The sequence below is a fragment of the Microcaecilia unicolor genome, chromosome 7, assembly GCF_901765095.1.
Source record: "Microcaecilia unicolor chromosome 7, aMicUni1.1, whole genome shotgun sequence".
In the NCBI taxonomy this organism is placed as follows: Eukaryota; Metazoa; Chordata; class Amphibia; order Gymnophiona; family Siphonopidae; genus Microcaecilia; species Microcaecilia unicolor.
In genome coordinates this window covers 298,361,011-298,376,066 of record NC_044037.1, presented here as the reverse complement: position 1 = coordinate 298,376,066, position 15,056 = coordinate 298,361,011, and the positions used below count along the sequence as shown (strand labels likewise).

The window sequence follows — 15,056 nt, the reverse complement described above, 5'->3', positions numbered from 1 at the left end:
TTCATACCATCATCTTGACTCCTCCCATTTTCTAATTCCACTAAATCTTTTTTGAGATGCAGCATCTAGAATGGCACACAACACTCAAGGAGCAGTACAGAGGCATTATGATATTTCTTGTTAAATTCTCCGTTCGTTTTCTAATAATTCCTAACACTGCTGCTCACGGTATTGCTCCTGTTGATAGGGAGGAGCGAGAGGAGGATCTGGAGGCATACCAGACCTTATAGAGATTTGGTCTTCATTCCCAGTCTTCAAGGACCACCAACAGATCAGGTTTCAGGATACCGCCTAATGAATACGCACGAGAGAGATTAGCACATAATGGAGGTAGTAGGCATACAGATATCTGTCATCGTATTAATTAAGAACATAGTGAAAACCTGACCATTGGCTGCCCTCGAGGACTGGCGAAGAGGAATGTCAGTATAGAGCCTACCATGGAAAATTGGGGGAGATGTAGGGATACCAAACCTAGGATAAAGGGTAGGGATGGAAGGATAGAGGGCAAGAAAGGTCAAGATATGAAGGAAAAGCCAAGAGAGGGAAGGAACAACTGAAGAAGGAATAACTTACTCTGAATAAGGGACAGATTGAGGGAGAAGGGATATTTAGGCAGTTGTCTTGGGTCCTACGCTAGAGAGCCCTGAATGGCCATGGTAGCTCCACCCCCAGCGTCATTTCCTCTTTCTGAGTACTAGTAGAGGTAAAGTGCCAGATGTTTCCCAACTTCAAGGGTGCTGTGAGCTCACACCCCCTCCCCCACCCTGGAGTCAGCCAGGCCTGGCAAATTTTTGCTTCTGTTTTGGCCTAGCGTTTTTGGTCATTTCTTTGACTTAGTTTCAGAAGTGAAGGGCAAATTCTGACAGCGGGGTCAATCCCAGCAGCAGAATGACAAAACTCCCAATGATTGTTGAGAATGAGAGTTCCAGGGCAGACCAAACTTTCTTCTGTTTTATCCTGGTTTAATAGAAAGCAGTTCACACCCTTGTACAATAAAACATAGGCGCAGCCTCCCTTTTTGACATTACTCCCTTTAATTTTACAGCTTCCTGCTCTCTGCAGGGGAAATCAATAAGCAATTTCAAACAGAGCAAGAGAGTAGGAAATAAGTTATTTTGCACCTTCTGAACTTTTCAACATCGGCATCATAAAAGGATGGAGTTGCACACTTTTGAGACGTGCGTTCATCGCTGTTATACAAATGTCGAGCAGGAATTCTTTTATTGGGGGTCATGCATTTCTCATTAAAGCAAAGAAATGTTTGAATGAAAATGTGCATCAGTGTTTGCAGTTTGCTAAATTAGTAGCTGGTCTCCTTTGCAGATGCTGTTTCATTTCATTTCATCTATCTCGCTGCATCTGGGTGGGTCACGGTCTACATCTACAATAAAATAACGTGCGGAAACAGAAGAGGATATCTGTGGACAACCTGACATTCGATCAGCTTCAAAACTTCACTACATATAATATTATTAGTAATATTTTAAAAAAAATTTTTTTTATAAACATTTTTCTTATTGAGAGAAAGGACCTCAGACATCCAGAATGGAGCGGGGGAGTGGCCTAGTGGTTAGGGTGGTGGACTTTGGTCCTGGGGAACTGAGGAACTGAGTTCGATTCCCATTTCAGGCACAGGCAGCTCCTTGTGACTCTGGGCAAGTCACTTAACCCTCCATTGCCCCATGTAAGCTGCATTGAGCCTGCCATGAGCGGGAAAGCGCGGGGTACAAATGTAACAAAAATAAAATAGATACTATTGGAGATTCTACACGGAATGTTGCTACTATTGGAGATTCTACATGGAATGTTGCTATTCCACTAGCAACATTCCATGTAGAAGGCTGCGCAGGCTTCTGTTTCTGTGAGTCTGAAGTCCTGCATGTATGTGCAGGACGTCAGACTCACAGAAGCAGTAGCCTGCGCGGCCACATTGGTGATCTGCAAGGGCTGACTTCTACATGGAATGTTGCTGGTGGAATAGCAACATTCCATGTAGAATCTGAAATAGTAGCAACAGTGGAGGAGTGGCCTAGTGGTTAGGGTGGTGGACTTTGGTCCTGGGGAACTGAGTTTGATTCCCACTTCAGGCACAGGCAGCTCCTTGTGACTCTGGGCAAGTCACTTAACCCTCCATTGCCCCATGTAAGCTGCATTGAGCCTGCCATGAGCGGGAAAGTGCGGGGTACAAATGTAACAAAAATAAAATAGATACTATTGGAGATTCTACACGGAATGTTGCTACTATTGGAGATTCTACATGGAATGTTGCTATTCCACTAGCAACATTCCATGTAGAAGGCTGCGCAGGCTTCTGTTTCTGTGAGTCTGAAGTCCTGCATGTATGTGCAGGACGTCAGACTCACAGAAGCAGTAGCCTGCGCGGCCACATTGGTGATCTGCAAGGGCTGACTTCTACATGGAATGTTGCTGGTGGAATAGCAACATTCCATGTAGAATCTGAAATAGTAGCAACAGTGGAGGAGTGGCCTAGTGGTTAGGGTGGTGGACTTTGGTCCTGGGGAACTGAGTTTGATTCCCACTTCAGGCACAGGCAGCTCCTTGTGACTCTGGGCAAGTCACTTAACCCTCCATTGCCCCATGTAAGCTGCATTGAGCCTGCCATGAGCGGGAAAGTGCGGGGTACAAATGTAACAAAAATAAAATAGATACTATTGGAGATTCTACACGGAATGTTGCTACTATTGGAGATTCTACACGGAATGTTGCTATTCCACTAGCAACATTCCATGTAGAAGGCTGCGCAGGCTTCTGTTTCTGTGAGTCTGACGTCCTGCATGTATGTGCAGGACGTCAGACTCACAGAATGCAGGACGTCAGACTCACAGAAGCAGTAGCCTGCGCGGCCACATTGGTGATCTGCAAGGGCTGACTTCTACATGGAATGTTGCTGGTGGAATAGCAACATTCCATGTAGAATCTGAAATAGTAGCAACAGTGGAGGAGTGGCCTAGTGGTTAGGGTGGTGGACTTTGGTCCTGAGGAACTGAGTTGGATTCCCACTTCAGGCACAGGCAGCTCCTTGTGACTCTGGGCAAGTCACTTAACCCTCCATGTAAGCCGCATTGAGCCTGCCATGAGTGGGAAAGCGCAGGGTACAAATGTAAAAAAAAAAAAAAAAGAATGCAGATTCTCATTGGTCAAATTGCAATTCATCTGGACCAGTTTTCTTTCATTGGTCCCCAAACCCCAAAACATAAAATCTTCAGATCTTATCCAAAATATATATTAAAGACATGCACTTATCTCTCAGACCCAATGGGGCCTGTTTCACCCGTACAGTCGGTCTTCTTTTTGATCAGAGTGCGTATCGCACGTGGGCACAGCTGCAATAGTCATTGTCAGCTAGCAGTCAGTTGTGCTGATTCTGCCCCTGCTCCACCCTTTGAATAGCTGGTCTCGGCTTAGATGCTGCTGCGGCTAAGAAAGCAAATAGAATGTTAGGTATTATTAGGAAAGGAATGGAAAACAAAAATGAGGATGTTATACTACCTTTGTAGCGCTCCATGGTGCGACTGCACCTCAAATATTGTGTTCAATTCTGGTCGCCACATCTCAAAAAAGATATAGTGGAATTAGAAAAGGTGCAGAGAAGGCCAAGAAAATGATAAAGGGAATGGGACGACTTCCCTATGAGGAAAGGCTAAAGCGGCTAGGGCTCTTCAGCTTGGAGAAAAGGCGGCTGAGGGGAGATATGATAGAGGTCTATAAAATAATGAGTGGAGTTGAACGGGTAGATGTGAAGCGTCTGTTCACGCTTTCCAAAAATACTAGGACTAGGGGGCATGCGATGAAGCTACAATGTAGTAAATTTAAAACAAATCGGAGAAAATATTCTTCACTCAACGTGTAATTAAACTCTGGAATTCGTTGCCAGAGAATGTGGTAAAGGCGGTTAGCTTAGCGGAGTTTTAAAAAGGTTTGGACGGCTTCCTAAAGGAAAAGTCCATAGACCGTTATTAAATGGACTTGGGGAAAATCCACTATTTCTGGGATAAGTAGTATAAAATGTTTTGTACATTTTTGGGATCTTGCCGGGTATTTGTGACCTGGATTGGCCACTGTTGGAAACAGGATGCTGGGCTCAATGGACCTTTGGTCTTTCCCAGTATGGCAGTACTTACGTACTTATGATTCCGTAAATGGCATCTAAAATATAGACACGTCCCCCCAAAAAGTGTGTAGCGCTATTCTATAAACCACGCATAAAGTTAGGTGCGGTTTATAGAATAGCACAGTGGTTCCAAAACCTGGTCCTGGAGGCACCCCATCTAGTCAGGTTTTCAGGATATCTGCAATGAGTATTCATGAGAGAGATTTGCATGCAGTGAAGGCAGTGTATGCAAATCTCTCCCATGAATCTTCATGGTGGCTATCCTGAAAAAGTAATTGGCCGGGGTGCCTCCAGGACCAGGTTTGGGAGCCACTGGAATAGCGCATAGAACTGGGGAACGTGCCTACCGTTAAGCGTGTAAATATCTGCACCTCTCAATGTAGGTGCGTTACCCTAAATTCTACAACCATGCATGTAAATGTGAGTAAGGCTCCTGACACGCCCACATTCCTCCCATGGTTGTACCCCCTTTTTAGCTATGCATTTTAGAATGTACATGCATAAATTCCAATTATTGCTAATTAGTGATGACAATTGGTTATCGACCAATTATCACTGGTTCGTTACTCAATTAAGGTGCATGCGTAAATTGGCATAAATTGCTCAGTTCCCAATTTCAGTTGGGAATTGAGCAAGAGATTCATTTGTCACCAACAGGATTTCAGATTTAGACACATTAAGAGTCAGCTGATTCACAAATATCCACTAATTTAACTCATCATAAGTAGCTTGCAGATAAGCCATCAGTATAGGGACACACTCTGTCAAAGGCAAGAAAAACTGGATATCGTCCACGTAAGTACAGTATGCCAAGCCTCACAACTTTAGCACCTGGCAGCCCCTCACACTTAAGGATAGTTCCTCTGGTAGTCTAGGCCATCTTAAAGCTACTAGTCCTGCCCAGGGTGGAAGTGAGACGGGAGGGGTAGAACCGGAAGGACAGGAACCAGGAAGTATAAAGTATTATATACAAAGAGTAGCAAGATTCCATTCAGAATCTCAAATAGTACAGCATTCCATTCAGAATCTCAAATAGGAGCAACATTCCATGTAGAACCCCAAAGAGTAGCAAGATTCCATTCAGAATCTCAAATAGGAGCAACATTCCATGTAGAACCCCAAAGAGTAGCAAGATTTCATTTGAGAATCTCAAATAAGAGCAACATTCTGTGCTATTAATCTCGGGGCAAGCAGTGGCTTCCCCATGTCTGTCTCAATAACAGTCTTTGGAGTTTTCCTCCAGAAACTTGTCCAAACCTTTTTTAAACCCAGATATGCTAACTGCTGTTACTATATCTTCTGGCAAAGAGTTCCAGAGCATAGCTATTCATTGAGTGAAAAAATATTTCCTCCTATTTGTTCTCAGAATCTGTCTCATCAGCGTGGAGAGTACAGTGGCAGCAAAGGTGACCCTATGGAATGAACTCCTCTCCACTGGGAATGGACCATTACATTTCCCAGAGGCCGGCCAGCAATTTTCAGTGGGTGAAGCGTTTTGCTAATGCTGACTGGAACCAGCTTTAAACTGGTGACCTAAAAACATAAAACAGTGGGAACCTGTTAGAGCAACTAAGCCGCTCAGTCCTGTCAAGGTCCGATGATTCTTAACAGAAGAGTGCTTGAGAAACTGGACAGAATCCGTGGCTTTTCTCTTGATGGGGAAATGGAAAAGAAATATTTTTTACGGCTGTAACTGTCTATTCCCTGTGTTTGATTTATTCTTACTGTGCACTGCCTTGAGTGAATTCCTTCAAAAAGGCAGTAAATAAATCCTAATAAATAAATAGATACGCTAAGATAGACACTTGAAGGTCATTCCCTTATGAAAAGAAAAACAACTGAGTAGCTTCACTACAATTCCATATTGAAAGTTTATTTTATTATGATTGATTAATCACCTTTTTGATTAGATTCCCCCAAGACAGTGCATAAAGAGTAAACAAGCTACATTATGTTAACAGTGAAACAATATTTATTTGTTTTATTTATTAGGATTTACTGCCTCTTTGTAGGAATTCACTCAAGGCAGTGTACAGCAGCAATAAGTCAAACGGCACCCCGACATAATAGACCATACAAAAAAAAAAACCCTCCCCAAAAAAAACCCCACAACAAAACAACCCAAGACAAAATAGACTCTTAATCAAGCTGGATTATGTTTTCAAGCAGATTTATGGTTCTCACTAGATACCAAGTGTGGATAGTGAAGTCAAGCCGTAGGCAGGTGCCAGGACTTTCAAGTGATAAGCCGTGGACTTTCTCAGTAATTTATGGCTTCTCCACTTCTTTGTACCCTTCAAATTCATACCATTCAAAAATAAATCTATTTCTTCAGGCCCTTTTGTCGGGAGTCTATTTGTCAGGGACTTTTATGTCGGGAACTTTTTTTGACCGGTTTCTTTTGACCAGGTGCCAAGTCAAACATAGGAAAGAGACAATTCAACTAACAATACAAGAAAGTATGGCATAGTATGGCACATTACAATGTCAACACAATACACAATAAAACATTTTAGTAACATAGGGTGCAAGCAAAGATGGAAGATATAGGGGGCCTTTTACCGAGCAGCGGTAAAAGGTGGCACGTGGCGGTGTTGGCATGTGGGATTGCCACGCACTAAGGCCACCTTTTACCAACTCCTGTAAAAGTGGGGTTTTTTTCTTAAAGAGGCAGTAAATGGCTGTGCGGTAATTTAAAAATTACCGCCGGGCATGTCCACTCCCCGCCAACCGGCACTAGAAAATAAAATATATTTTCTAGCGCCTAAAATGGCATGTGGCAGATCAGAAACTATCGCTGGGCTCCACGGCCTATTTGCTGCATGCAAACCCGGCAGCCAGACTCATATTTGGCAAAACAAAATATGAAAACGCCAGACCCTTAAGAGAAAAACTACACTGGCTTCCACTAAGAGAGCGCGTTACGTTCAAGGTCTGCACTCTGGTTCATAAGATCATACACAGTGTAGTCCCGGGTTATACATCAGACCTTATAGACCTACCTAAAAGGCCCCATCCTTGGCCACCTTTAAATCTCGACTGAAAGCCCACCTCTTTAACATTGCATTTGACTCGTAACCACTTGTAACCACTCGCCTCCACCTACCCTCCTCTCTTCCTTCCCGTTCACATTAATTGATTTGATTTGCTTACTTTATTTATTTTTTGTCTATTAGATTGTAAGCTCTTTGAGCAGGGACTGTCTTTCTTCTATGTTTGTGCAGCGCTGCGTACGCCTTGTAGTGCTATAGAAGTGATAAATAGTAGGTTAGTAGTCTCTTGTAACCAGAGCTAATGTTGTGATGTCATAATGCCTCAGGCCACCAATAAGAGCCAACCTCATCAGTGATGTCACAATGGCTTGATTGTCCTATACTTGGCTCACTTTTATTACATAGCTCTTTGAGCAGGGACTGTCTTTCTTCTATGTTTGTGCAGCGCTGCGTATGCCTTGTAGCGCTATAGAAATGCTAAATAGTAGTAGTAGTAGTAGACTCGTAACCACTCGCCTCCACCTACCCTCCTCTCTTCCTTCCCGTTCACATTAATTGATTTGATTTGCTTACTTTATTTATTTTTTGTCTATTAGATTGTAAGCTCTTTGAGCAGGGACTGTCTTTCTTCTATGTTTGTGCAGCGCTGCGTACGCCTTGTAGCGCTATAGAAATGCTAAATAGTAGTAGTAGTAGTAACTCTACTAAATCATCACGCACGTTCCTGAACCTTCACTACCCCAGCTGTAAAGGAGTGAAGTATATAGGTACGCAAATATGGAACGATTTACCTAAATCAATATAAACAACACACGACATAAATAATTTCCGCAAATTATTGAAAACTAACCTATTCAATAAAGCATACTACAATAATCCATCCTAAATATTAGTTAATTAAAATTTTACATCAAATCTTCACTTAAACATTATTCTGTACTTCCCGATGGTCCATACTAATCAATAAGATTGAAGTTTAATATTCCTGATTGTCCAAGTTAATCTATTCACGATTGAAATTAATCCAACACCTTTATTTCTGATTATGAAAATGTACTTTCTTTAACTGTATACTTGATCCTCTCTGTCTGCTTCACCTTAAATATGTATTTCTCTTCCGGAATTGGTGATCACCGTTACGGAAAATGTAAGCCACATTGAACCTGCAAATAGGTGGGAAAATGTGGGATACAAATACTACAAATAAATAAATAAAAGACCACATGGATAGGTAAGACAACGTAACAGGAGTTAGAAACTAAAGGGACTAATTTTTAAAAAGTTGCACATGAAGTCATAAAGGTGCTTGAATATAGGGGCTCGTTTTCAAAATAGAAAAATGTCTAAAAAGCGGCGGATAGAATTTATTTTTTTTGCCAAAATGTCCACGTTGCTATTTTCGAAACCCATTTTTGAGACATTTTGCTATGCAGTTCATCTGCAGTGCATCCAAATCGCAAGGAGCCTTGTCAGGGGCCTGTTGGGGTTCCCTTCTCCGCTACTGCCAACTCCAGACTTCGCTCCTTCTGTCTTGCTGCGCCCTATGCCTGGAATAGACTTCCTGAGCCCCTACATCTTGCCCCATCCTTGACCATCTTTAAATCTAGACTGAAAGCCCACCTCTTTAACATTTCTTTTGACTCGTAACCACTTGTAACCACTCGCCTCCATCTACCCTCCTCTCCTCTTTCCTCTGCACATTAATTGATTTGTTTGCTTTATTTTTTGTCTATTAGATTGTAAGCTCTTTCAGCAGGGACTGTCTTTCTTCTATGTTTGTGCAGCGCTGCGTACGCTTTGTAGCGCTATAGAAATGCTAAATAGTAGTAGTAGTAGTAGGATTTGGGCATTCCCAGAACGTGGACATTTTTCTGCTATAACGGAACTAAACAAAGACACCCAGGGCTAAAATTTAGACTTTTTGGTCTAGAGCTGTTTCAATCACGACTAAGTCACAAAAACGGGCCCTAAGTGACCATTGGAGGGATTAAGGCATGACCCCCTCCCCCCTTACTCCTCCAGTAGTCACTGATCCCCTCTCACCCCCCCCCCCCCCAAAGATGTGAAAGAAACAGTATATACCAACTTATATGACAGCTTCAAATGTTATGGCCAGTCCTTATTAAAGCAGGACCCTGGAGTAGCCTAGTGGTCGGTCCAGTGCACTGTGGGGAAAGGGACCCAGGCCCATATCCCACTCTAACTATCACACTTGTGGTGGAAAGTGTGAGCCCTCCAAAACCCACCAAAAAGTGGAGGGGTAGCCTAGTGGGTTAGTGCAGCGGACTTTGACCTGGGGAACTGGGTTCAATTCCCACTGCAGCTCCTTAGGACAAGTCACTTAATCCTCCGTTCCCTCAGCTTTGAATATAGTTGCAAAAACCACAGAAAGGCCGTATATCAAGGTACCATTAACAAGATTCAATGCACAATCTCAGAGTAGCAACATTCCATGTAGAACCCCAAAGAGTAGCAAGATCCAGGAATCCCAAGGAGTAGAGTAGCCTAGTGGTTAGTGCAGCAGACTTTGATCCTGGGGGGGGGGAACTGGGTTCAATTCCCACTACAGCTCCTTGTGACTCTGGGCAAATCACTTAACCCTCCATTGCCCCAGGTACAAATAAGTGCCTGTATATACCATGTAAACCATTTTGAATATAGTTGCCAAAACCATTTCCCTTATCCCTAGTTGAAGTTCTGTATAGAATGTTGCTACTCTTTGAGATTCTACAGGGAATGTTGTTAGTGGAAGAGCAGACTAGTGGTTAGTGCAGCAGAATTTGATCCTGGGGAACTGGGTTCAATTCCTACTGTAGCTCCTTGTGATGCCCCAGGTACAAATAAGTACCTGTATATACTATGTAAACCGCTTTGAATGTAGTTGCCAAAAGCCACAGAAAAGCAGTACATCAAGTCCCAATCCCTTTCCCTGTACCCACATATAGGTGACACCTGCAGAAATAAGGGCTATTTTAATGGTGTATACTCAAGTACAGGTGGGTTTCAGAGGGTTCCCCATACAATATAAGGGGGCAATGGTGAGATGTGTACCTATTACCCTTTATGTGAACTCCACTGCAGTGCCTCCTAGGGTACTCCACTGCTCTGCTGGGATGTTTGTGTGACCAGTCTTCCAAGAATTCTGCCCCCCCCCCCCCCCCCCCCATACGTCCCAATGGCTTCTTTTTGTGCATTTTTCCCTCGGACCATTTTTTTGTTTGAAAATGGTCATAAAATTATTCATGGCGAAGGCCCGGTCTACATGGCAGATCTCATAGACTTACCAACCAGAAACACAAAAAGGTCAGCACGCACATACCTAAATCTCCAATGCCCAAGCTGCAAAGGACTAAAATATAAATCAACATATGCATCCAGCTTCTCCTACATAAGCACGCAACTATGGAACGCACTACCAAACGTCATGAAAACAATGCATGACCTAACAAACGTCCGGAAATCCTTAAAAACCAATCTGTTAGGAAAGGCATACCACAACGATCCAACCTAAACTCCTGAACCCTACAACATAACGAAACTTATACCAGATCTGGACAAAACTTAACTCTCTCTCCTTGACTATCTAATTCACTCTATCACTTATGTAACTCTAACGCAATAACACTCTGTATTTCTCAAACCGGAATTGGCGATCGCCAACACGGTACTATGTAAGCCACATTGAGCCTGCAAATAGGTGGGATAATGTGGGATACAAATGCAACAAATAATAATAAAAGAAAAATGCACTGAACACAAAATGTCTACAAAACATGTAGCAAATGGCCATTTTGAAACAAAAAGATAGACGTTTTTCTAGTTCAAAAATCGCTATGTTCCTCACTTGATTTTTGGACATTTTTTTTTCCAATCTGAAGAAGGGTTACCTTCGAAAGCTAATCAACAAATGTATTAAGTTAGTCTAATAAAAAATGTATCATCTTTTCTTTTCTATGTTTTGTTTTATTTCTATTTATTACCAGCATAATCGGATGTAGACATATTGAAAATGCCACTTATAATCTCTGCTAGGGTACGAAAAGATCAGTAAGTCCTGCTACAGGCATAAAATAAAGTCAAAATTTGGAGGTAGGGAGATTGAATCCTAGTAATAGTACTGACATGATAAGTATCAGAAAAATACATACCTATTAACACTATACAGCAGAATATTCATATAACAGAAATACGATAACTTGGCCAGAATACAAATGATAACCATAGTAGGCTGCATGGAAGAATCTCTGTAGAGCAACAGTTGTGATACAGTGTCGATGAAATCCAATGAAACACCTTAATAGGCAGCATAGAAGATCCTTCATAGAACAACAGATGTGATACATTGTCAATGCGATACAATGAATCATCTTCATAGACAGATGAGTGGGCAACTGCAGTTTAGAGATATAGACTGGACATGGTGGGTAGCAGAGGCGTAGCTACGTAGGGTCACGAGCCCCCGTAGATTTGGCCCTGGCCCTCCCGCCGCCAACCCCCTCGACCCCCCTCCTGCCGCCAACCCTCCCCCGCCACCGCCGTTGGGTACCTTTGCTGGCGGGGGTCCCCAACCCCCGCCAGCCGAAGTCCTCTTCTCCGGCACGGCCGCATTGCTGATCTGCAAGGGCAGGCTTCTACAGGGAGTGTTGCTAGTGGAGGAGTAGCCTAGTGGTTAGTGCAGCAGACTCTGATCCTGGGGAACTGAGTTCAATTCCCACTGCAGCTCCTTGTGACTCTGGGCAAGTCACTTAACCCTCCATTGCCCCTGGTACAAAATAAGTACCTGAATATATGTAAACCACTTTGAATGTAGTTGCAAAAACCTCAGAAAGGTGGTATATCAAGTCCCATTTCCCTTCCCTTCCCCCTTTGCATCCTGAGTGGTTGATGCTATTGGCCATTTCTATTAGTAGTTATGGCCTGCGCTGCTAGAAAGCAGAGGCACCATCTTTGATTCTGGTGCTGGCCCAGACAGCAGCGGAGGGGTGCCACTGCAACCTGGGACCACTGTAATGAGTGATCTACATCCTGGGTACATCCCAAGTGAGGAAGGAAGGCCATAGATGGGTGAGGGTAAGACTCGGAAGTGTTGTGCCTCTTTTGTCCAGGTCAGGTGTTTTTCTAGGGGGATAAGGATTCAATTGTGAAGGGGGGGATCAGAATTGGGAGGAGGTCAGGAGGGGGAAAGGATTTTGAGGAGGGCATTAGAAAGATCAGGTATTCTTGAGGGGGTGTCAAGTGACTACTTGGGCTATTATGAATGTCTGTGTTGCTGTTTTACAATATTGATGTTCATGTGCTACGAAAGGGACATCATCTATGTGCCCACTTTATAGCCGTCCATATTTTGGATTTTTTTTTTCTAAAATGGACATTCCTGCTGGACATAGTCGGCCATAGACATCCGTTTCACCTTATATTTTAGAACAAGCTCTATGTCGGCAGATCCTGTTCTAAAATACTAGTGGAACCTCAGATATCCTGACCTGAATGTCTTGATTTCCAATTTCAATGTCCTTTCTAACACTTGTACAACCTTATATTCTTGGTAGTTGACTTATGAACGTATAAAGTACCCTACCCTACAGCATAACAAACAGTTCAGCTAAAACTTTTCATTTGTCTCTTGTTTTATTCTGCAGGTCTAATAATTCATGAAGGACCCTCTGTATACCGCATTTTTAAACGATGGCAAGCAGTAAACCAACAGTGGAAAGTGCTGAATTATGAGAAGGCCAAGGACATGGAGGATCAAAAAACAGGGACAAGCAGGACAAACCAACAACCCCCCTCACAGACCAACCCTTCTTTCTCCACTGGCGATACAGCTAACAACTCCACGCCGGCCGACAGCAGTTCCCACGGCAACGGACATGCAGCCTCCCTATCTGACCACCACTGTGCTTACACCATCTTGCACATATTAAGCCATCTGAGGCCTAATGAACAAAGAAGCCAGTCTAGCACTAACAGGGAACTTGTTATGAGAGTGACTACCGTGTGAGGAACAGAGGAAGCCACAGGCGATAGGTGAAAACTACGAAACAAGAAAAAGGCCAATGCATGGTGTGTGCCTTTTCATAGCCACACAAGGCCTACAGCGGGCCAGTGGAGGAGCAGGAAGCTGCCCTACAAGGCGGAGGTTCACCCATGCTCAGATGCTGAAGTTTTTACCCAGCCAAAAATGCTAAGCAGGTGCAATGGTGACTAATGTGTGACTGGGCCGAGGTTTGGAGAATCATGGCTATGGACTTATTAGCATGGCAATCTTAGTACCTAATGGTAAGGTTCTTTCAACAAACCAACCTAAAAGTGTGAGAGAATCCTAAAGAGAAAGGAAGAGCAGAGTACTTACAACACTGGGGTTTTTTAATGCTAAAGTACATGTTAATCAGGGATTCAAATATTTTGAATGAGTACATTGCAGAGTAGGATATTGTCCCAGAAACGTCTTGGAGGTCTGTCCATCTAATTCGGTCTTGGTTCGCCAAGACTCGCAAGCACGATGGCTGTAAAAGTTATTTGATTGATTAGCAGAGAAATGATGGCAACAAATCCTCTGAAGCAGTCCCCTACCTTGGAGTTTCCCAGATAGTGGTTGGAAAGTATTAGATTTACAAGGGGACCGTGGGATAAGGTTCTTCATGATCACTCAATTAGTTGCCAGAGAATGTAGTAAAAGCAGTTAGCTTAGCGGGGTTTAAAAAAGGGTTGGCTAGCTTCCTAAAAGAAAAGTCCATAAGCCATTACTAAGATGGACTTGGGGAAAATCCACTGCTTATTTCTAGGATAAGAAGCATAAAATGTATTGTACTGTTTTGGGATCTTGCCAGGTACTTGTAACCTGGATTGGCCACTGTTGGAAACAGGATGCTGGGCTTGATAGACCTTCGGTCTGTCTCAGTATGGCAACACTTATTTACTTATGTGTTTATGAAACATCATAAGTACAACAGAGTAGGGAATTGCATTACTTTACATTTGTCTCTTATAATCTGCATACGCTCACACAGGGTTCAAGCAAGGTGAACTAGAAGAAGCAAGCTAGAGTATAAAACCTGGGAGTGTAAAATAGGACAATTTTGTGTAATGCCACAGAGTAGAGAATTCCAGTAAACTAACATGATATAATATTAATTTTAGCAATAATATGGTTTCAGAACAAAATAGTTTTTGTGACCCTTTTAAAAAGAGCATAATTGGTCTCAGCAGTAGATTCCATGATTTCGCTGCTACATAAAAAAAAAAACAATGCAGTGAAATGTTTAACAGATTTTACGCCTCTCGGGTTCAGAAAAGACATCTTAAAATTTATTTTGAATCAGGTGTTTTGAAAATGAGGAAGCAGAAGAGAATTATATTTCTGTCATCTTGTTCCAGGTAGTTTTGCTCTTGGGTTTTCCAAGATGGCTGCTAACAGTTTTACAATGGTTCTGTGTTTGATTGACGGGTGTTTTGTCCAGTAAGCTTCTTCCTTGTCTGAATACACAGATACAAAGGTCAGTGTTGAGTCACAACAAGATCCAAGCTGCAGTAATGTAGATGTTGCTGCATGATCATGTATTCTGGTCTGACCAGCTCCTTTTCATCATATCATTTTTTAGTCCAAATTGTAATGCATTGTGTACATAGGCAAGTGTGGGTATTTGGTGTGCTCATCACAGAGGTACAGATGTACCATACTTTGGAAGTGAGGTCTGGACCTGCAGCATAGTGACCAGGCTGTGAAATTTCCAAATATTTTGCCAAATGTCAACCTATAACATCTTGATTAGTTAAGGCAAGTTACTTTGTGATGAGCCCCCAAAGACAGCAAGAGAGAGAGAGAAACATTCAGCGCAGTTGGAGGCCTCCTGACCAGTGTGCTCTGCGGTATAGTGGAGTATTGAGTAGAAAGGAGGGCTGGCACATTACTGGAATATGTTCTCTAG

At 42.8% G+C, this 15,056-nt stretch overlaps 1 protein-coding gene across 1 annotated transcript in view; it reads left to right on the top strand.

Annotated features, from left to right (window-relative positions):
* The window catches only part of MARCHF4 (membrane associated ring-CH-type finger 4), a 163,722-nt gene extending 150,593 nt beyond the window's left edge, over window positions 1–13,129 (top strand). Inside the window, exon 4 of the mRNA XM_030209815.1 lies at window positions 12,768–13,129. Coding sequence (XP_030065675.1) covers window positions 12,768–13,129 — 362 coding nt within the window. The remainder of the gene's footprint in view (window positions 1–12,767) is intronic.
* The last annotated feature ends 1,927 nt before the right edge of the window (window positions 13,130–15,056 follow it).